A 22,392-nucleotide genomic window follows, 5' to 3' on the forward strand; every position below is an offset into this window, starting at 1 on the left:
ACGTCGAGATGAAAACCGGAGAACTGACGCGCCCCAGCAGAGGCTGCGCAGTTGGACCAGGTGGGGGGTGGGGGGTGAGGGGATGGCTCAGACAATTATTGCGCAGGTCTGTACCCGGGCGTATTTATTGATTTTGCTATGTGGGCTGAAGACGGCCCGCCATTTTGAGACCCATGATAAATTACAAGGGAAGAAGGTGGGACGTGTTAAAACTTTATTGCGCAGGTGAGGCTCCCGGGCATCAGATTTATTGATTTTGTCTGATCCCCGTCTGTACGCCATTTTCCGAACCATGTACGAATAAATTTGCAAGGTAAGAATCTAATGAGTATTGGGCATTGGCACACCATAATAGGGCCATGGGTAAAATAAATAAGTGACTACGGTATGGACAATGGACATGTTATTAGATCAATGACAAGTATTAATGCAACACATACCCCTTAATCAATCAACACTTGCATGAGTCCCGGCACGGACTCTTCCTCTATTTTCACCTTTATGTTCAACAACTGTTACTTGTATTATGAGGAACCTACCAACAGTCGAGATGAAAACCAGAGAACTGACCTGCCCAACCCTGTTGGAACCCGAGGCTGCGTGGGTGAATCGGGTAGGCGGTAGGGGGGTGCAGGAATGGCTCAGACATTTATTGCGCAGGTCTGCACGGTACCCGGGCGTATTTATTGATTTTGCTACGTGACTGAATGAAGACGGTCCGCCATTTTGAGAGCCATGATAAATTACAAGGGAAGAATGTGGAACGTGTTAAGACTTTATTGCGCAGGTGCGGCACCCGGGCAGATTTATTGATTTTCACCATATCGGTACGCCATTTTGGAAACCAACTAGGGATGACTTTATTTTTACAGCCGAATTTAACGATAAAACTAAATTTGATGGTGGAAAAAGGGTTGTAGAATTTGAAAAAAAAAAACATATTTTGAGCAAACAATAATAATTAATCTATTACGACAAGATAGAAATGAATAATTTGATAAAGGTTACATACTCCATAATCAATCAGCACCTGCATGAGGCCGGGGACCGACTCTTCCTCCAATTTAACCATTATGTTCAACAATTCACTTGTATTCTTAAGGAGACGACCGAACGTCGAGATGAAAACCGGAGAACTGACGCACCCCAGCAGAGGCTGCGCAGTTGGACCGGGTGGAGGGTGGGGGGTGAAGAGATTGTTCAGACACTTATTGCGCAGGTCAGAACGGCATCTGGGCTTACTTATTGATTTTGCTACGTGGCGTGGGCTGAAAACGGTCCGCCATTTTGAGAGCCACGATAAAAGGTGGGACATGTTAATAAAGCTTTATTGCACCCGGGTACAAGAATTATTGATTTGGTCTGTATCTATGTACAATGTCGGTCCACCATTTTGCTCAAAATGGTGGCAAACTTTGTTCACAAAGTTATAATATTATGAGTAAACAAAAAAATAGATTAAGACAAGATAAAATGAATAATTTGGTAAAGGTTACATACTCCATAATCAATCAGCACCTGCATGAGGCCGGGGACTGACTCTTCTTCTAATTTAACCATTATGTTCAACAACTGTTCACTTGTATTCTTAAGGAGACGACCGAACGTCGAGATGAAAACCGGAGAACTGACGCGCCCCAGCAGAGGCTGCGCAGTTGGACCGGGTGGGGGGTGGGNTGTTCACAAAGTTATAATATTATGAGTAAACAAAAAAATAGATTAAGACAAGATAAAATGAATAATTTGGTAAAGGTTACATACTCCATAATCAATCAGCACCTGCATGAGGCCGGGGACTGACTCTTCTTCTAATTTAACCATTATGTTCAACAACTGTTCACTTGTATTCTTAAGGAGACGACCGAACGTCGAGATGAAAACCGGAGAACTGACGCGCCCCAGCAGAGGCTGCGCAGTTGGACCGGGTGGGGGGTGGGAGGTGAAGAGATGGCTCAGACACTTATTGCGCAGGTCTGTACCCGGGCGTATTTATTGATTTTGCTATGTGGGCTGAAGCCGGTCCGCCATTTTGAGAGCCATGATAAAAGGTGGGACGTGTTAAAGCTTTGTTGCACCCAGGCATTAGAATTATTGATTAGGTCTGCATCCAAACCAAAATGGTGGCAGACTTTGTTCACAAAGTTATAATATTATGAGTAAACAAAAAAATCGATTAAGACAAGATAAAATGAATAATTTGGTAAAGGTTACATACTCCATAATCAATCAGCACCTGCATGAGGCCGGGGACCGACTCTTCCTCCAATTTAACCATTATGTTCAACAACAGACAACAGAACTGTTCACTTGTATTCTTAAGGAGACGACCGAACGTCGAGATGAAAACCGGAGAACTGACGCGCCCCAGCAGAGGCTGCGCAGTTGGACCAGGTGGGGGGTGGAAGGTGAGGGGATGGCTCAGACAATTATTGCGCAGGTCTGTACCCGGGCGTATTTATTGATTTTTCTATGTGGGCTGAAGACGGCCCGCCATTTTGAGACCCATGATAAATTACAAGGGAAGAAGGTGGGGCGTGTTAAAACTTTATTGCGCAGGTGCGGCTCCCGGGCATCAGATTTATTGATTTTGTCTGTTCCCCGTCGCTCCGCCATTTTGCAAACCATGTACGAATAAATTTGCAAGGAATGAATCTAATGAGTATTGGGCATTGGCACACCATATAGGGCCATTAGTAAAATAAATATGCGACTACGGTATGGACAATGGACATGTTATTAGATCAATGACAAATATTAACACAACACATACACTTTAAAGCCTTTAATCAATCAATACTTGCATGAGTCCCAGCACGGACTCTTCCTCTATTTTCACCATTATGTTCAACAACTGTTTACTTGTATTATAGAGGAATCTACCAACAGTCGAGATGAAAACCGGAGAACTGACCTACCCAACCCTGTTGGAACCCGAGGCTGCGCGGGTGAACGGGTGGGGGGTGGGTGGTATGGTGAGGAGATGGCTTAGACATTTATTGCGCAGGTCTGCACGGTACCCGGGCGTACCTAATTATTGATTTTGCTACATGGGCTGAAGACGGTCCGCCATTTTGAGAGCCATGATAAAAGGTGGGACGTGTTAAAGCTTTGTTGCACCCGGGCATTAGAATTATTGATTTGGTCTGTACCCAAACCAAAATGGTGGCAGACTTTGTTCACAAAGTTATAACTTTATGAGTAAACAAAAAAATCGATTAAGACAAGATAAAATGAATAATTTGGTAAAGATTACATACGCCATGGGGGTTCGGCGTTCAATCGTTTACAGCGCAGGTGCGGCACACCCGAGCAGATTTATTGATTTTCACCCGGTCCGCCATTTTGAAATCCAACTAGGATACGTCATTATTTTGCACTTTTGACTGAAGAATATAATGTCTAAAGTGATTTTTTATAGAGCAAAATGGTGGTCAAGTAATCAAAATCTATTATCAAGACAAGAGAGACATAATTAATTTAGTAAAGATTATACATACGCCATAATCAATCAGCACCTGCATGAGGCCGGGGACCGACTCTTCCTCCAATTTAACCATTATGTTCAACAACAGAACTGTTCACTTGTATTCTTAAGGAGACGACCGAACGTCGAGATGAAAACCGAAGAACTGACGTACCTAAGTGGAGGCTGCGCAGTTGGACCGGGTGCGGGGTGAGGGGAGGCGTTACAGCTTTATTGCGCAGGTGTGGCTCCCAGGGTGGGGGGTGGGGAATGGGTTAGAGCTTATGGCGCATAGCGGCACCTGGGCAGATTTATTGATTTTATGTATCCCTAGGTGCGTGGAATCGGCCCGCCATTTTGAGTACCATGTACAGATACATTTTGCAAGGAAAGACTTTACTGACAATGGCAATCACACAGCCATATTTATGGTAAAAAATACATAACTTAAATATGATATGATAGTAACATTTGGCATTACAAAAATCAATTAAATACAATACATACGCCATAATCAATCAGCACCTGCATGAGGCCGGGGACCGACTCTTCCTCTAATTTAACCATTATGTTCAACAACAGAACTGTTCACTTGTATTCTTAAGGAGACGACCGAACGTCGAGATGAAAACCGGAGAACTGACGCGCCTAAGTGGAAGCTGCGCGGTTGGACCGGGTGGGGGGTGGGGGGAGGGGGGCAACGTTAAAGCTTTATTGCGCAGGTGTGGCACCCGGGGTGGGGGGTGAGGAATGGGTTAGAGATTTATGGCGCATAGCGGCACCTGGGCATATTTATTGATTTTATGTATCCCTAGGTGCGTGGAATCGGTCCGCCATTTTGAGTACCATCATGTACAGATATATTTTGCAAGGAAAGACTTTACTGACAATGGCAATCACACAGTCATATTTACGTTAAAATCTACATAACTTGAATATTATGATAGTGACATTTGGCATTACAAAAATCAATTAAATACAATACATACGCCATAATCAATCAGCACCTGCATGAGGCCGGGGACCGACTCTTCTTCTAATTTAACCATTATGTTCAATAACAGAACTGTTCACTTGTATTTTTAAGGAGACGACCGACAGTCGGGATGCAAGCCAGAGCACTAGAATGAGAACGGTCGGGCTCTAAGAGGGAGGTGGGGGATGGGTCAGAGCTTTATGCGCAGGTGCGACCACACCCAAGCGTTAAATTATTGATTTACTCGTAACATGGGACGAACGATCCGCCATTTTATGAACAATGGAGGGATAATTTTATATTTTTGAGTATGGAATCCAACTTTTAGTATGGTGCAAGAGAGTAATAAAAGATGTCAAACGGTCATGGATAAAAGAACGAAATGGTGAATGCGTGAAGCAATAAAGAATTTGAATTTCCCACTATTATAATTTTAAATGGGGATGTAATGAAAATTATTATTATATTACCTACGTTCAAAATACCTACACACCCTTTACTCAATTAATGCTTTTCTAACACAATGTACAGTAGTCATTTCAATTTATTGAACATTATTCATTCAGTATTATTCAAAATGGCTGCCACTAATCGATATGACAATCTAGTGGCCATGTTTTAAAGCAGACCGAGCATGCGCGGCTGCGCAAAATAGGGGGAGTTGGGGAAAACCTTGAAGGAAATAGTTACTGCGCATGTGCGCACCCAGGCTACAACGTTATTGATTTTTGTTGGTCCGCCATTTTATAAGCCGAGATTTTTTACAGATAGATTACAGGCTTTGGGTAAAAGAATGTGCAGTTTAATCAAAAAAGATTTTAAACTTTGCAAATATGACATTGTTAATCACCATTTTCACGACTGTGTCAGACAAAAAATCGAATGAAATCGACATAATACTAAATTTCAAAAGACAAAATGGAAGAATGGAGACTTAAAAAGAAGAAAAAAGAAAGATTAAACACTTACGCCATACTCAATCAGCACTTGCATAAGTCCGGGGACTGACTCTTCCTCTATTTTAACCATTATGATCAACAACTGTTACTTGTATTATTTAGAGAAGACGACCAACCGCCGTGCTGTGAGCTGTTGTACTGAGAGCACAAATGCCTCGCCCAGACAGCGGACTGAGCCTGCGCGACTCTGCCGAGTGGGGGTGGGGGGTGGTTCTGAGATCTATTGCGCAGTTGCGGCGTCCGAGCCCTGATATTATTGATTTTATATGGGCCCTTTCGTGTGGACTACGGACGGTCCGCCATTTTGAAAATACTGAAGTGATCATTTTTACTTTTAAAGAATGAATAAAAACACTTTTTTTCGAAGACGGTACTGCTGACTAGACTATTTGATTAGGAGGACATTTTAAACAGAAAGCTCTATTATGAAGAGAGCTAAAGTAAGTATAAATGTCGTCATTTGAAAAAGGGGGTATTATATTTTATTTATGGCTACTTTTGGTTAGTATAGAACTGACTTGTGTCAACTTTGACAGATCAGATGGAACGTGCGTGGTGGTACGGGGTGGATTGAGCTTTATTGCGCATGTGCACATTTGCGTAACATTATTGACTTTATGTGACCCGTCCGCCATTTTAAGAGACTATTTTGTAGACGTGTGGAACAATAACGATAAAACAATATGTGGAGGATAAAATATTTCACTCCTTATCCATGTCAAACTATTGCGTTAATAATATTTACTTTTATTTGACAAGCGAACTGACTTGTCATTTTTGACAACTCAGACGGAGCATGCGCAGTGGTAATGGTGGGTCTAAGATTTATTGCGCATGTGTGGAACAGGCGCATAACATTTTTGATGTTGTATGTGGTGAACTGGTGACCCATCCGCCATCTTGAAAGACAATTTTGTAGACACATAATGTAGGAATATGGTGGAACAATATCGATAAAACAATACGTCGAGTACATTATATTTTACTCCTTATGCATTTCAAACTGTTGTTTTAACAATTATTTACTTTCATTTTGCTAGCGAACTGCCTTGTCAACTTTGACAGATCAGACAGAGCATGCGCGGTGGTACCGGGTGGGACTGAGATAATTGATTGCGCATGTGCGCCCTGTCCGCCATATTGTGTCACGAAGAGACAATTTTATGCACGTATTCATAAAATTAAATATAGAACGCAATTTATACAAATACCTTTAAAATAATAAGGAGTCAGTGGCTGGTTTGTGAATTACATTAACAATTTTAATTACTTTTATTTAGCTAGACAAATCAAATCTGACAGAACGGAGCATGCGCGGTAGTACCGGGTGGGTCTGAGATTTATTGCGCATGTGCGGAACATTATTGAATTTGTATGTGACCCGTCCGCCATTTTGAGAGACAATTTTGTAAATATGGAACAAAAATGAATAATGGAAAAAGGTTACAACGTGAATGAAACTATTAATGGCCATCATATGGACACAAAGGGATATAAAACAGTTATAGTTCCAAAATACTGAACTGTCCTATGCATGACATTGACAGTGGAGTGCCACCGTCAATACCGGATCGCTGGTTCCGATTTTTGCTATGTTGGAAACCATATAGTTGAACGATGTCATTGAGTTTGGTGGGACAGTTCAGCGTGGGTCATCTATATGACTTATCACCTGTCACAATAAACAGAGCATGCGCGGTTGTATTGAAATTTAATGCGCAGGTCACCACAACCGAAGTGACTAGTCAACTTTGACAAAACAGATCGAGCATGCGCGATGGTACCGGGAGGGTTTGAAATTTATTGCGCATGTGCGGCACACGGGTTTATAAATGATTTTATGTTGCCCGTCCGCCATTTTGAGAGAAAATTATGTACACATTCTTGTAAATAGATAGAAATACGACAGGATAGCACTGCTGAGTTCACTTTTTATTTCCTTGTAATATTTATGTGCTATTTCTGTCTTTTTTTTCTGTATACGTTCTATGTCCTTAACTAAGTGATGTTCATTGTAATAAATGTTTCTTTCTTTCTTTCTTTCTAAATATAGTAAAAATATGATAAAGTAATATTATGTGCAGAGCATTATTATTTCAAACCTACTAAACCCGGTACTAAATCAACAATTTTTTAAAACCAGACATAGACTCCTTATCAATTTCTACTAAAACTATTGCTTCAACCATTTTTTCTTTTATTTAGCAAACGGACTTGTCAACTTTGACAGTTAAGACGAAGCATGCGCGATGGTACCGGGTGGGTCTGAGATTTATCGCGCATGTGCGGTACGCGGCCATAACATTATTGATTTCATACGTGACTCGTCCACCATCTTGAAAAACAATTTTGTAAACGTAGGATTAAAGAACTATAACGATAAATTAAAATAAGGACGACATACACTTTTAAGACAAAAACAATAAGTCTGTTCAGATAAGAAAGAAATGATCAGTGACCATCATTCATATTACAGATAAGTAGACACTGAATTGTCATCTGTCAGATCAGGCAGAGCAGTCGCGGTTGTAGTGAGATCTAATCATGAAGCTAAAGATAAAAATGGAGGCCAGACTTAGAATACCTACTTGAAGCACAACCTATGTATCACTATCTCGCTCTCTGTGGGCAGGCTCTCTCTTTCTAAGTAGGGTTACCTTTTATTTATTTTTCTCAGGACGACAAAGACTGATTTACGTTTAAACAGTGTGTCTTGATAAAGTGCACTTAATATGATTATGAAAAAAGGTTTTCGATGTTTTTGTTTTAAGATGAATTACAACATTAAGAAAGTGTAAAGGCATCGAAAACTGTGGATATTTGATAGAAAACAGATTTTAATTTGGCAGTTGACAGACGGATTTGGATATGGATTGATTACAGTAAACGGCCGTAGAAAACATTATGCAAAATTAGATAAGTAAGGTCCCACAGAAAGTCCCAGATATATCCTCAATATGGTCATACTACTTCAAAATGTCTTATAGAAACAAAAATTTTAAATTTACTCAAAGTCAATGAAACTCAATGTAAAATCTTCTTTTTCTTGACATATGTAACATTTAATAATAAGTTTAAATACTGGTAAAACGTTTTAGGAAGTAATTACTGTGAAAATACAAAGAAATATGTTAACAATGATCCACTGTCAGAAATCACGAAATAAACACTTACGCGTGGAATTTTATATCACTTCCAGGACAACACGAACTACCGCAACCACGCACTATACAATTTTGCACCATTTCTTCAGACAAAACAATGATAAGGTCCCTTGAAAAATCTCAAACGAAATCAACTGCATAGTAAACAACCGCCATGATGGGCCGGATTCGGCCGATGTTGCCACATTACCGATACCTCAGAAATTGGGATTGTAATTCCCTGATTCGCCAACACATTAAGCCTAAATGGCCGACAATTTTGTGATTTTTTATTTAACTAGGTAATCTAAGTTTCAAATATTAATTATTTATTTATTTAACTTCTTATTTGGTTAGTGAATTGGCTATTTCGAAGAATTTACAAGGAGATTTAAATAAGAAGATAGCAATACTACAGTTCACACTAAAAAGAGAGGTAGGGCCACAGAGAGCGAGATAGATATAAGTAGGTATTTGACTCAAGTTTTGTTCCCAACTTTGCCCTCCATTTTTATCTGTAGCTTCATGGATCTAATGCGCAGGTCACGTATTTAGCTAGCAAGCCAACTTGACAACTTTGACAGTTCAGACGGCGCATGCGCGATGGTACCGGGTGGGTCTAATGTTTATTGCGCATGTGCGGTACGCGGGCCTAACATTATTGATTTTTAGTAACCGGTCCGCCATTTTGAGAGGAAATTTTGTACATATTTTAAACTATGCAACGAAAACGATAAAATGATTTACATTTTAGCAGCAAAGATTTTTTTAAGACAGTACAAAAATATCTTAATGATACGGGTAATCACTTATGGAGCATAATAAACAGTTCAACCCATATCCAATCAACACTTTTCATAAGCCATTTTCATTTCAAACTATTACTTCAACAATTATTTAGCCAACGAACTGTTTTGTCAACTTTGACAGATCATGTGACAGAGCATGCGCGGTGGTACCGGGTGGGTCTGAGATTTATTGCGCATGTGCGCGCGGAACTTGAGCTTATTGATTTTATATGGTGACCCGTCCGCCATTTTGTGAATCAGGAAAAGACAATATTGCATACATACTTGTAAATGTAAAAGGTAAAAAACTACATGAAAATAATGTGGAGGATATTATTTTCCCCAGACAATAAAAAATTATGAAAGGTAGCTCTTTATGGAGCATACTCAATCAACACGTCCTTTAGACCGGGCACAGACTCTTCTTCCTCTATTTCAACCATTATGTTCAACAATTTAACTACTGTTTAGAAGATGATCAAGTCACAATGAACTGACAGAAGAACTAATGGTGCAGTCCTGCTGTCCCCCCAACTTGGCCCCCCTAGGGGAGCCAACAGGATTTCGAAATCCTGTTGTCCCCCCTGGCTAGGGGAGACAACAGGACTAGATTTTTAATCAATGATTTGAGGACTGTTGTCCCCCCTGGCAAAAAATATTTAAAAGCCATAAATTTTTATAGCATAATTTATGAAAAACTGAAGTATTTGACTGAATGCCAAATTGACAAACTGAATACCTAAACGTTTGTCAAGGTAATAATTACAATTTTGATAGGTATTGGTGCCGGCCGGTATTAACTAACACTTACAAACTTGAAATTTGGCAGGTTTCCTTATAGGGTGTAGACATCCACTAAGAACGGAATTTATTTATTAAAGGATTGAAAATAATATGACGAATTCGCGGGCGGCTGCTAGTTGAATCACTGTCACTGAGCAAGTAATTTGTTGAATATTATGATTAACTAGCTGTGCCCGCGACTTCATATGCATGAAAACCCGTTTTCGCAACATTTTTCATTTTTGCTCTGCACCTATTACTTACTCGTAGCGTGATAGTATATAGCCTATGGCCTTCCTCAATAAATGGGCTATCTAACACTGAAGGTAGAGACAATTTTAATTTTAACTAAAATGCTTATTTTACTTCGAAATATTTTGTTTTTATTTGAAATCTAACTTGTCTTTATCAAAATTACAAATCTAGAGCCATTTTCATTTTCGTTGTTAACGAAGCGTTGAATGGCGCGCCCGGAGAGGCTTAGTTCAAACAATCATTGCAAACGTTGTGATAGGTATAGGGACATGCGATTTTTGGTTTTACGAAGGTAATACGATGGAGAATAATACAAAGTAATAAAAACCATCGGTTATAGGGGCATTTTTTGGAGAAATTTATCAAATAACAAAAAAAACACGAATTTTTAAGCAGTTTTTTTTTTCAAAAAGTATCATTTTTTATTATTTCATGCCTTTTTTGTGTATTTTATGTATTTTTTTAGTATCGCCTGTTATTTAGCATTATTATTGTTTTTATTTTATCAGGATATACCGCTTAGTTTAAAATTTATTACGTTTTCTTTACAATAGGTAATTGGAAGAAAAAAAATTCGATAAAAAATTTAAAAAAAATTTAAAAAAAATTTTGACCTCTTTTTTGTCGATAAAAATAGGTCTAGTTTCATCTATTTTCATATGTACACTTTAACGTGACTCACACTGTATATAGATATAGATTTAGAAGGGATAATTCAAAACGATTTTGTCAAAAGCAAGTAAAGCAGATTTTGAAATTGTCTGAAATAGTACCGGTACCAAGAACTTATATTTTTTTCGTTATCCAAATGTTAATATTATTTGACATACGTTTAGGTATTCAGTTTGGCAATTTGGCATTCATTCAGGTACTCCCGTCCTTCTTAAATGTTATAAAATTTTATGGCTTTTAAATCATTTTTGCCAGGGGGGACAACAGTCCTCAAATCATTGATTAAAAATCTAGTCCTGTTGTCTCCCCTAGCCAGGGGGGACAACAGGATTTCGAAATCCTGTTGGCTCCCCTAGGGGGGCCAAGCAGGGGGGACAACAGGACTGCACCGAACTAATGCAGTCGATAAAACAGCCCGAGGATGCGCGGATGCAAAGTTGGGGGTGGGGGGATGCGGCAATCCCAATACGCATGTGCTGCACCCGGGCAGCATTATTGATTTTATGCAGCGTCCGCCATTTTGTGAACCGTATGGGAAATGGGTAATTTTATTATTAACAAAGAACTTCTATGCAAAAATGATCACGATTACAATACATTTGGTAGCTCAGAAAGGCAAACATATAAATGTAGCATTAATAATTTCGCGTAAGACGTACTTGCATTTAATCATTTTATGAAAAAAAAAAAATTATGATAAAAATTTAAGAAGTGAGTATAAATCCGGACCAATTGAATTAAGACCAAGCAAGCGCGACAGAAAAGGGATTGGGGGATGGGTCATCCGTTCAGAAAAAATATCACTGTCGATAATTAAAAATTACTTACGTTAAACGAAACGAGGACCTTCCCCTCAGGCACCACCCTGCCTGGCATTGGATGGATATACTTTATTGCTTTTCACACTATCAAAGTGACCACCACCAATGAGGATGCGTGCCGGAGGACGACTAGCAGAGTCCTCCGATTGCTACAGCGGGGTGGGAGGACTGGGGGTCGGTGGCGCAAACCCTTACTGCGCAAGTACAGGCACCCAACCCTCTGAATTTATTGATTTCACTTGATACACTGTTCCTGTGTGGCCTGTTTTATACGCCATTTTGAGAACAGTGATTTTGCACTTTTGATTAAAGATTCTAATCATAAAGAAAAATCATTTTTAGTGCAAGAAGACATTAAACTCTGTAAATTGGTATACTTGTGTATTGGTCTTGACAAAACAAGAAGGGAAACATCTCATTGGACTGTAAATGAACAGATTTAATCACATTCGGAAGAAGAACAGGACTCTATGCTTGACCGCAAAAAGACGAGGCTTATATTGTAAAAAGGGTTACTAAAATTTCATACCCCCAGAAACTCTAATAGGTTTATGTATGGGCACAACTCCCATATTCACGGAAAAGTGGATTTAGAGTGTTGATTTTTATTCGTTTAAGTTGTCTGAACCATTTATTGATTAATGCGCATACTACACTTCGCTACATTCGCCAGGCAGGGACGCCATTTTGTTGAGACTAAGTAGGTACTTTCGGCGAAACTCAGAAATACGAAATTATCCTGCACTTTAAAGCAAAAGAAAGTGAAATTAACTAGGTAGAGATATATGTATAATTTGTAAACAGTGTGAAAAGTCAATAAGCTATAGTATCAATATTTGTAAAAAATATGAAACAAGATGTAAAAGTCAACCCTTCTGAAAGCTAAAAGCTTAATAAGAATACAATAAGAATTCCTAAGAATATAAATTGGAATAGAATAAGTAGTTGCCGATAAAAAAACGAGTCTAATGACATCAATGATTGATACCTGAAAAGAAAGGTAGAAAGGATCTAATAACATCAGTGACTGGGACGAAATAATGACTAATGACAATTGCAAATGGTCGCTGAGGATTTTTAAGAATATTAGAAGATTGATGAGTTAAATGAATAAAAGGCATAGTAATTAATTAATTACATACCCCAATGAACTCCAGTAAGTTAAGAGCGCACATTTTAAATAAATAAAAGCTTCAATCGTAAATTTTTTATTGAAACAGTAATATTGCGCATGTGCGTTGATTCGTATTGCACAAATGCACATGCACAGGTCACGCCTCGGCCGACGGCCGCCATTTTGTGCAAATGCCGAAATGTTTTCATGAAAACTTTACGACGCCATCATTTACGAAGGATAAACTACGTAATCTAGAAATTAATTATATAACTTAGTAAAATCTACGCTAATTGTAGTTCAATTGGGAATCAATTAGACCCGGTATAAGGTTAGTGGGGTGAACATTTTAAGTTAAAGTTAACCTTTTAATCTAAGAAGTTAACGAAGACATCATTAGGTTAAGTCGAAAAATTTATAATTCAAATTCAAATTAGCTAAAATTAGCAAGTCTGACAGCCGAAACAAAATCACCCTGGGCATGCGTAGATGTAACGAGACAAGGGGGAGGGGTGATTTATTGCGCATGTGCACATTGTAATATGTAATATCGATTTAACGCCATGCTTAGGACAAAACAGGCAGCCATATTGTTTAAAATTTACTTATTTTACAGTTTTTACAAGAATTCAGCAACGTCGTTTAGCAACAAAACGAATTTAACATCGATTGAGAATATTATTATGTATTGGGAGAGGGTGAGACCAACGTCAAAGGGATGAAATGGAAACGAAGGAGGTTATGTTTAGTAAGATTGAGGTTAGTTATAGAGATTCAAATTACATACCCCCAGAAACTCCAACAAGTTAAGAACGCACATTTTAAGAACACTTGAAAGCTAACATAATTTAAATTGATTCCAATTTCCAAGTCTAAAGAAATGAACACGTCTGCTAATAGTACAGTCGAACAAAGACAGATTTTGACATGCGTACCGTACATGTAACGAGACGCGGGGAGGGGTGATGGCGGACCAATCAGCAAAGAGTATTTATTGCGCATGTGTATTCGATTTATTGATTTTTCATACGCGAGATTGAGGTAAGCGTCTGTCGCCATTTTGCTATGGTGTTATGCTGGGATTCAGAATTTAGAGATTCAAAAAAGATTTATTTTAAATGCATCACACATTTAAACGATTCATTACGATGCACTATCTTGTTTTACATGACTTCGCGATCTCAACACTAAAACATATTAATGTTTTAGAAGTGAAGCAATAACATAAACAAACGAATTAGAGTTATAGGGATGTCAAATCAAATCAAGGCATATGATTGCCTATGAAGGCATATGAAGGCACCGTTTATAAACAATCACGCTCATTTATATTAAATGTCAATTTACTGTTATATTCAAAATATTTCATCGATTAAAATGTGTTTGAATTGTTCATTGGCACAAGCAGGTACTAACATTTATAAAAATAATAGGAATAACATCATTGCACGATGCAATTGTGCCACTCAGAAATCTCTTATGGATTTTATATGCGCCTACTACTTGAATGCGTTTCTTGCGCCTGACGCCATTTTGGCTCCGACGCGCGTGGGATGCGCACAAATTTTCACCAATTTTTTTTTGCTTTTTTAGCTCTTTTAAAAACACAACAACACCTTGCCTTTGTCTTTTAATTTCGAGGCAAGTGAAACATATTACAACTCGTTTTACTTTACGGTTGGATAACAAAGACTTCGTTGTTAATTTCATTGCATGAAATTTTCGGAAAATTAGCTGAGCACTCGTCTAAAGCTTAACACTCAAAATCACTGCTCTTATTGGATACGACGTTGAGGTTATCACAAAAAGGGCTTCAATTTGTATAAAAACTTAAATTGAGGTCACCAGATGGGTTTTTAAGACTCTAGGATGGTAATAAATGGGAACTGAGACACTTTGGTGTTCACTGAGCAACAGGTGTGTGCCGTACTAAATGATGAGGACCGGGAGACCCGCGCAGAATCTAGGTACCCCGCGCCCCTCCAACCTAAATTTTAAGTATGGATTTTCCTGTCTGCGGGGTATGAAGGCAGGGGCATGGAAACAGGGGATGCTGCAGTATGGACCTTAAAGTTCACAATAATACGTTTTAAAAATCCATTAATGTAGGTATTTTTATTACAAAAACGATTTTTAAATGTTTATGTAGTTTTTGTAACATGCATCGAATCGTGTGAGCATAAAATTATTACCACTAAAAACTACTTATAAGTAGTTACTATCATTAAAACCGATAACATATTATGTACATAAAATAATCGTAAAGTTGAATGTTAAAACAAGATCATTTATTAAATAATTACTTTCGCGTGTGTTCAGTTTTTAATATTATTATGATAATTAACTATACCTAATGTACCTACCTACTCGTATTTTGAAACTTGGAATATCATATTATCATTTTTTTAAATCGCATATACTTAGTTTACACATTCGAGATACTAGTTTAAAAATCAGCTTTGCATTACGACACAATAAAATTATATTTTTTTCTACCTACCTACTTAATTAATGTGTTTTTATGCATTATTTGTTTTATTTTAAGTAATTAATTGAGGTGTAAACGTCAAAACCTCAAAGAAATATTTTTTCGTATTTACTTTACTTTAAATAGAAAAAATCTATGCATTTTTTTAATAACTTTTTAGTCTTCTAATTAGTTCGGTGGACACGTCATTCATCATTCAAAAAATTTAATAAATTTTCAGTTGAAAAAAAAAACCTCGTTTAAATACAAAGCAACAAGTGTTGCATTGTTTTAACATTATTCTGATGCATAAAAAATTGGGAAATAAGACAAGGTAATAAATAACTCTTTATTTGGTGGGTTAAAATGAAACGGTTAATGCTTGTGGATATTTATTTTAGTTTTCAATAAATACAATATAAATAAATATGTTAAAATTTCTGTAATCTTGAATCTTCTGCTCCCGATAGGGCCAGGGTCGCCATCGCACAGTAGTTTGATTTTAAAAAAAGGTGGACATACGATCGAAAGTCATAATTTCACCGAAACAAAAATTGTTTTGGATAGCATTTTGAATGCTGATNATATGCATGAAAACCCGTTTTCGCAACATTTTTCATTTTTGCTCTGCACCTATTACTTACTCGTAGCGTGATAGTATATAGCCTATGGCCTTCCTCAATAAATGGGCTATCTAACACTGATGAATTTTTCAAATCGTACCGATAGTTCCTGAGATTAGCGCGTTCAAGTAAACAAACAAACTCTTCAGCTTTATAAATTAAGTATAAGTATAGATTTAAAATTATTCAGTTTTAGCATTCTACCTACTAATGTTGTAAGTAAATGCGGAACTTTGTGAGTATGGATGTTTGATACATACATTCACGTAAAAACTACTAAACGGATTTTTACTTACACTTGATAAACTTTACAGTACCTACCTAGATAATATTTTTTATACATGAGAATAGCATAATAGAGGTACTCAGCTTTTGCCTACGGCTTTGTCCGCTATATGTTTGTATTTATTAATAAAAATAGATAAAGTTACTTTCGCATTTATAATATTACTAGCTTTCCGCCCGCGGCTTCGCCCGCGTGGTTGGTTATTCCAAGTCTGATTCTTTTTTGTTAAAGGTACCACGTTTTATAGTGACTGACGTTTTATGTCAAACTAGCTGACCCAGCGAACTTTGTTCCGCCTCAATGGCAATAAATAAGCAGACTTTTTTTTAATTTCGAACGGGACAAAAAGTATCCTATGTCCTTCTCCTGGCTCTAAACTACCTCCCTGACAATTTTCAGCTAAATCGGTTCAGCCGTTCTTGAGTTATAAGTGGAGTAACTAACACGACTTTCTTTTATATNCCACAAGAAACACCCCACGCGTGAGTAACTGCTCCACAAACACTAGGTCAGTCCACGCGTCAGCGCTAGTGTCGCGCGCGCAGGCCCCAGCCCAGCCGCCCAGCAGGCTCCACAAGAAACACCCCACGCGTGAGTAACTGCTCCACAAACACTAGGTCAGTCCACGTGTCAGCGCTAGTGTCGCGCTCGTGGTTCTGGACGAAAAACTTTCGAAAATCTTTGAACGCAGTTCTATTTCTTTTCAAAAATAAAGGAATGTTTTCTTTGAGAAAAAAATTCTATCTACAATATTAAGAGTACTTTCCCTCCAGGTGGCATTACAAAATTCCACCCTGTAGATAGGTTTTTGCTTCGCGCCCACGTTCACGCTCATGCCGAGAACACGCCGAGTAGGTATCAAGAAACACCCACGCATGAGTAACCGAAAACAAATCGTTAGGTTTTTGCGTCACGCCTTCGCCGAAAACGCGACCAGCAGGCTTCACAAGAATCACCCTGTGAATAACCGGTCCACAAACAAACAATACGTTTTATTTTCCCCATTATCAAGTCAACGCGTCAATTGCACTATAAATTATGGATAAGAATTAACATTTCTCATCTTAATTTTCAGGGTTGAAAAGAGGAAGACCGCCGCTTTCCCGGAAGATACGAGAAAGAGACAGGGAAGATGACACATCTGTATCAAGCGAAAGGTAAGTTTTTTTTATTTTTAATCTAATTTGTTTACTATTACTGACAATAGTGACTGAGTTTCTTGCGCTGCTTCTTGCCAGCACTGGCCCATATTATTGTCTCGAAGCTGTGGTAGGGTTGGGCGTGTAAAAGTGCTCTTTAAAACCCTACTTACTTCTAAAAAACAAATACAATCTCGCCCAGGGAGTGCAGATGCTATTTATGGTGTAACGAGCTTCCTAAAAGATACATATTCACGCGTGGCTTGAAGGCCTTAGAGTTGTATAATTTAACTTCGTTCATCATCATAATCATTTTAGTCATAGGACGTCCATTGCTGAACATAGGTCTCCCCCAATGCTTTCCATGTTGCCTATTTGGTAACGGCCTGCGTCCAGCGCCTAATAATCTAAATATCCGAAATAGACAATATTATTATAAGAAGTTGTCTTTTAGCAAAGTTGTAATTTCGAGAAGTGGACATTTTGCATCCCGGTTGTCATTTTGAGAAGATGAGGAGATCCGTAAACGAACTAAAGTGCTAATTTCGTTCATTAATTTATTATTATGTATTTAAAGTTGTATTGTTTATCCTCAGAGGGCGCGGCCGACCGAGCACGGAAAGCCGCACGCGGCGCGCGTCGTACGACATCGACAACATCGTCATACCGCAGAGCGTAGCCGCGGCCACGCGACCGCAGATACTCACCTACAAAGAGATCATCACGCCCAAGTTAGTACTGACATCGATTAAAGCCTGGTCCGTGAGCACGTAGAATCCCGTCCAATGACCCCAAGCTACCCATCCTTATCGCTCGCGCGTAATTATATTGCTGTCGCGACAGTGCGACGCGCGCCCGCAGTGAGTGTGCGAGCGCGACAGCAACATAATTACGTGCGAGCGACAAGGATGGGCAGCTTGGGGTCATTGGATGGGATTCTACGTGCTCACGGAACAGGCTTTAACATTAACTTCTTTAGGGTGGATTCGACCAAACAAGAGTAAATATTAATCTCAGAATAAATCGTCAGTTTTGACATACTGAAACTGAAGTTATTCTCGGATAAAAGTTTGGTCGAATCGGGCCTTAGTAAAAAAGTTAATCGCGTTTCCATACTAAGGCTGAGTTGCGCCACCTAATTTTAACGGTGTCTATAACGATAACCGGCGCTTTTTGTATGGAGTTTGACAGAATTTTGACGTTTGTTAAAGTTAAAGTAAGATGGTGCAACCGGTGGTGATTCCGTACAGCGCGCGTTTAACTTTTTGCTCTGTATTGATTTCAACCAAAGAGGGTCCACTGCTGGTCTATAGCTTGTGGGTGGACTACTTATATTACGTATTTCGGCACTGTATTGACCCCAATCAAAACAAGACCATCCCAATCACTCGAGCCGTTGCCAGTCGCAAGTGGAAAAATGTCGAAAGATGGTCGAAAGACCTTTTTGTATTATGGAGTTACAAAGGATTTGATTTTCGATTCGATCAAAATGTGCCACTTATCTAAAAGTGGCACATTCGAACCCACTGATTCTGTCTTGTGTGCAAACGTGAGGGTCGCAGAAGGTCGAGCATTCAATTAAATATAGGTCAGCTTTGGTCAAAAGTTACAATGTTATTGTTTGTTCTAGATGGCGAGTGCTTGAGATTCCCGAAGTGCCGCTAAACAATGGGGTCTCCAAATCAGACCGATACTCGGTGGAATCTGATGTATGTATTTTATTTTATACTTCTTTTGGTTTTTGAATGTCTTTTTAGTCAGTTAAGTTAGACACTTGTGAACTGTAGCAAAATTCGATTTACTGTGATAACTAAAAATAAGTTTATTCATGTTCTGAAAAATTCCTCACCTAGAAGGTACAGTCAGCTTCAAATAGTTCGTGACACCCAAAGTAGCCAATGAGTTCGCAACACCTCTTTGTTGTAATTGGAATAAGGTTATTTTAGCAACTTCGGGTGTCGCGTACTGTTAGACCATGACTGTACATGACTGTATCTCGCACATAAATTCGTCGCCTACGCCGCAAAGGGAAGGGGTGAACATCATACAAACGGTTAACAATTTAGTTGTAAATAGAAATGCTCCGTTCTTCAGGCACTTTGTAATTTTTTTGCTCTCCTGTATGATTTTATGCGGTCCACACAGCTTATGACCGCAGTCCGTAGAGGAACGCTACTCACACAAATATGGTCGCTCTTCATCAATGAGGCACCAAGGAAGAAGTTCGTTCGTTCGTTTCAGCCGAAAGACGTCCACTGCTGGACAAAGTCCGGTCTTTGTGGAAATCCTTGGGGGAGGCCTTTGTCCAGCAGTGGACGTCTTTCGGCAAGGAAGAAGTATAATTTTATTAAAAAAAAAGAAGGTTCGCCCCTTTGCGGCGTCGGCGACGAATTAATTAATTACCCTATCAGTCTCGTCATATAACCCACCACCACCCATGGTTCTTCCTGCCTCACGGCGTACGAACCGAATCTCGGGAGAGCGCGCGGGTACTTGCTCAGGGCTCTTTCCCCGGGCGCTTTGCTCGACTCCCTACAAATTTATCTGATCCATGTCCCTTCTCATAGTCAATTCTACCCCTTCTGGGGCTTGACACCACAAATACGGTACTTCGCGTCGGGCTGCTATCGTTGATAAATGTCATCACTTCCTCTCATAACTTCGCCTGATTGTGTGCCAGGAGTGCGCGAACTCGCGCAGCGCGATCCAGTTACTGCGACTACTCGTGAGGTCCTGGTCATAAACAGGTCCCTAATCATAATAATAATCATAATCAAAACCTCGTGAAGGCCGAGAAGGAAAAACAAAGCAAATACCTTGACTTGGCCCACGAGGTGACCGCCATGTAGGATGTTGACTCGACGATCATTGTCCCGATAGTTGTCTCGGCAAACGGGCTAATAGCGAAGAGCTTCGACCAACATCTAAAGAAGCTCTCGCTAGATGGTTGGCTCAAGGGTCAGATTCAAAAGGCGGTGATCCTCAGCTCGGCACGCATTGTCCGGAGGTTCCTCAGCCTGTGACCCTGACCACCGGTAGCTTGGGCCCTGCTCCGCTGCCAGCGGGTTAACTATTTTTAAGATTTTTGTTTTTATAATGTATTTTTATTTTTTGATAATAGGCCACGTTTCCGAGCTGTATTGCCACACATTATTGCAGATCCATTATGTACACCTCTACCTATAGTTTTATATGCCAGCTAACGTACGCGAAAACGGCTGATACATGGTGCAGATAATGTGATAACATTTTGGTGTACTGCAAACCTGCCTATTGGATTCTTTCGGAAAAAGTAAGTATGTGAGTGACTTTGATTATTTTGAACACTCTGATCAAGATAAGTGAATACGCTTAAAATATCTTTTTTTGATTGTTTTTCGAACGAAGATAATATTAATTGAAGACTCATGAATGGAAGAAGGTGATAAATGACGGATTTCAGATTTTTCTCAGTTCGATGATTGGGTAAAGGTATGCTTTATGTTTGAGGCTACTTATAAAGGTGTCATGTAAGTTATCTTTTTAGACGAAGGGAAAGAAACTTACACCTCTTTAAAGGAGCCAAAAAAAAAAAGAATATTTTTGCGAAAGTATAAGACTATTCAACAGAAGAACTGGAAATTACAGTTCTATCAAAATTGAAACTATCCCACTACCTACTGTAATCGATTATGACAGTCAAAATGATTTAAGGATCTATTCAGGACTACTCTAGAAAGTTAAAAAATCTTTCATAACCATTGAAGTCAATAGTTCTTGCTTGAAGACTTTTTTTAATCATGTATGTCGGTATTATAAGTGCCAAGAAGTAGGTATATACCTCGGTAAAGGGTTGATATCTACCTAATCTATCTTACACGACAACCAGTAGACCAGTAGTGAATATTATAATGACAATAATCGACTTAGGCTACCTAGTACCTACAAACTTAGGTTCTTGTTTGAAAGGTTTTAGCGTGAAATGAGGTAATAGGGGACTGTAGTAAGTTAGACTAAGTATATTTATCTATTAATAATTACTTTAAGTGCATTAAAATCAATAATGAATAAATAAAAATATTTAAAATTTTGCATGTCTATTACTCGCTTGGCCGCGCGTGCCCGCAAAAAGTATTTATGTAGTAATGTTAGGCACCATAGGTACTTACGACTACATAAGGTTTGACTGCTACAGTTTGCAACAGTAGCCAGAAAAAAAATAAAAAAGATTTTTCTCCATACAAATTTTCTTGTCATATTTTTTTTAAGCATGAAAGGTTCGTTTTATCGAAAAATTCATAATGACAAATGTTGATCAGCATTCAAAATGCTATCCAAAACAATTTTTGTTTCGATGAAATTATGACTTTCGATCGTATGTCCACCTATTTTTAAAATCAAACTACTGTGCATCGCCATAGAATTGATTCCATGTAGGTAAGTAACACATAAAAATCACATATAAAAAAATATTCACCACTTTCACATCACAATAACTGCCTAGATAATAATTGTAGGTATTTCAACAAACACATAAATATTACACATTGTTATCACAAAACAGTAATTAACAATAAAAATAAGTGTAAAATCACTCACTTATCACTATAAAACCGTATGTTTATTATGATAATTAAATCCACCGAACCAATTGTAGGAAAAATTATTTAAACTTAATGCGCAATATTTTTAATATTTTATTTTGGTAACAATATTATTTTGTATTTAGGTAACAGGTAAGTGCTGACGCCATTTTGGATTAAAAAAAATCACAGTATACCATAATCACAATGTAATAAAAATTTAAAGGGGGAATATAAATACATTAAAAATTGAAAAATATTACGTATTTTAATTAACTTATTTAGCTTAAAAAATGCAAAAAGGCTCTGGGCTACTTGAAATAATAAAACGCATATTCCCT

The 22,392-nt window shown here is 38.4% G+C and overlaps 1 protein-coding gene and 1 long non-coding RNA gene across 12 annotated transcripts in view; one reads left to right on the forward strand and one right to left on the reverse strand.

The window, feature by feature from the left end:
- The window catches only part of LOC114358662 (uncharacterized), a 49,611-nt gene that overhangs the window by 20,188 nt on the left and 7,031 nt on the right, over positions 1 to 22,392 (reverse strand). Inside the window, exons 1-2 of one of the 10 annotated variants that reach the window (XM_028312681.1) lie at positions 13,758 to 13,809; positions 11,988 to 11,989 (exon numbers count right to left, since the gene is read on the reverse strand). The exons of 2 other annotated variants lie outside the window; for them this stretch is intronic. In XM_028312681.1, the coding sequence (XP_028168482.1) occupies positions 11,988 to 11,989; positions 13,758 to 13,794 (39 nt within the window). In that variant the 5' untranslated portion in view covers positions 13,795 to 13,809. 7 more of the 10 variants (XM_028312682.1, XM_028312683.1, XM_028312680.1 and 4 more) reach the window with 7 other exon arrangements.
- Positions 16,817 to 19,199, forward strand: LOC114358664 (uncharacterized). 2 transcript variants are annotated; one of them, XR_003656388.1, is made up of 4 exons: positions 16,817 to 16,832; positions 17,426 to 17,507; positions 18,086 to 18,220; positions 19,120 to 19,199. It is a non-coding gene; the product is annotated as an uncharacterized LOC114358664 (long non-coding RNA). The 2 variants fall into 2 exon arrangements; XR_003656387.1 differs by lacking the exon at positions 16,817 to 16,832 and adding an exon at positions 16,885 to 16,941.

This window comes from Ostrinia furnacalis, unplaced genomic scaffold (genome assembly GCF_004193835.3).
Source record: "Ostrinia furnacalis isolate ACB-3 unplaced genomic scaffold, ASM419383v2 OfSCF4074, whole genome shotgun sequence".
Lineage (NCBI taxonomy): Eukaryota > Metazoa > Arthropoda > Insecta > Lepidoptera > Crambidae > Ostrinia > Ostrinia furnacalis.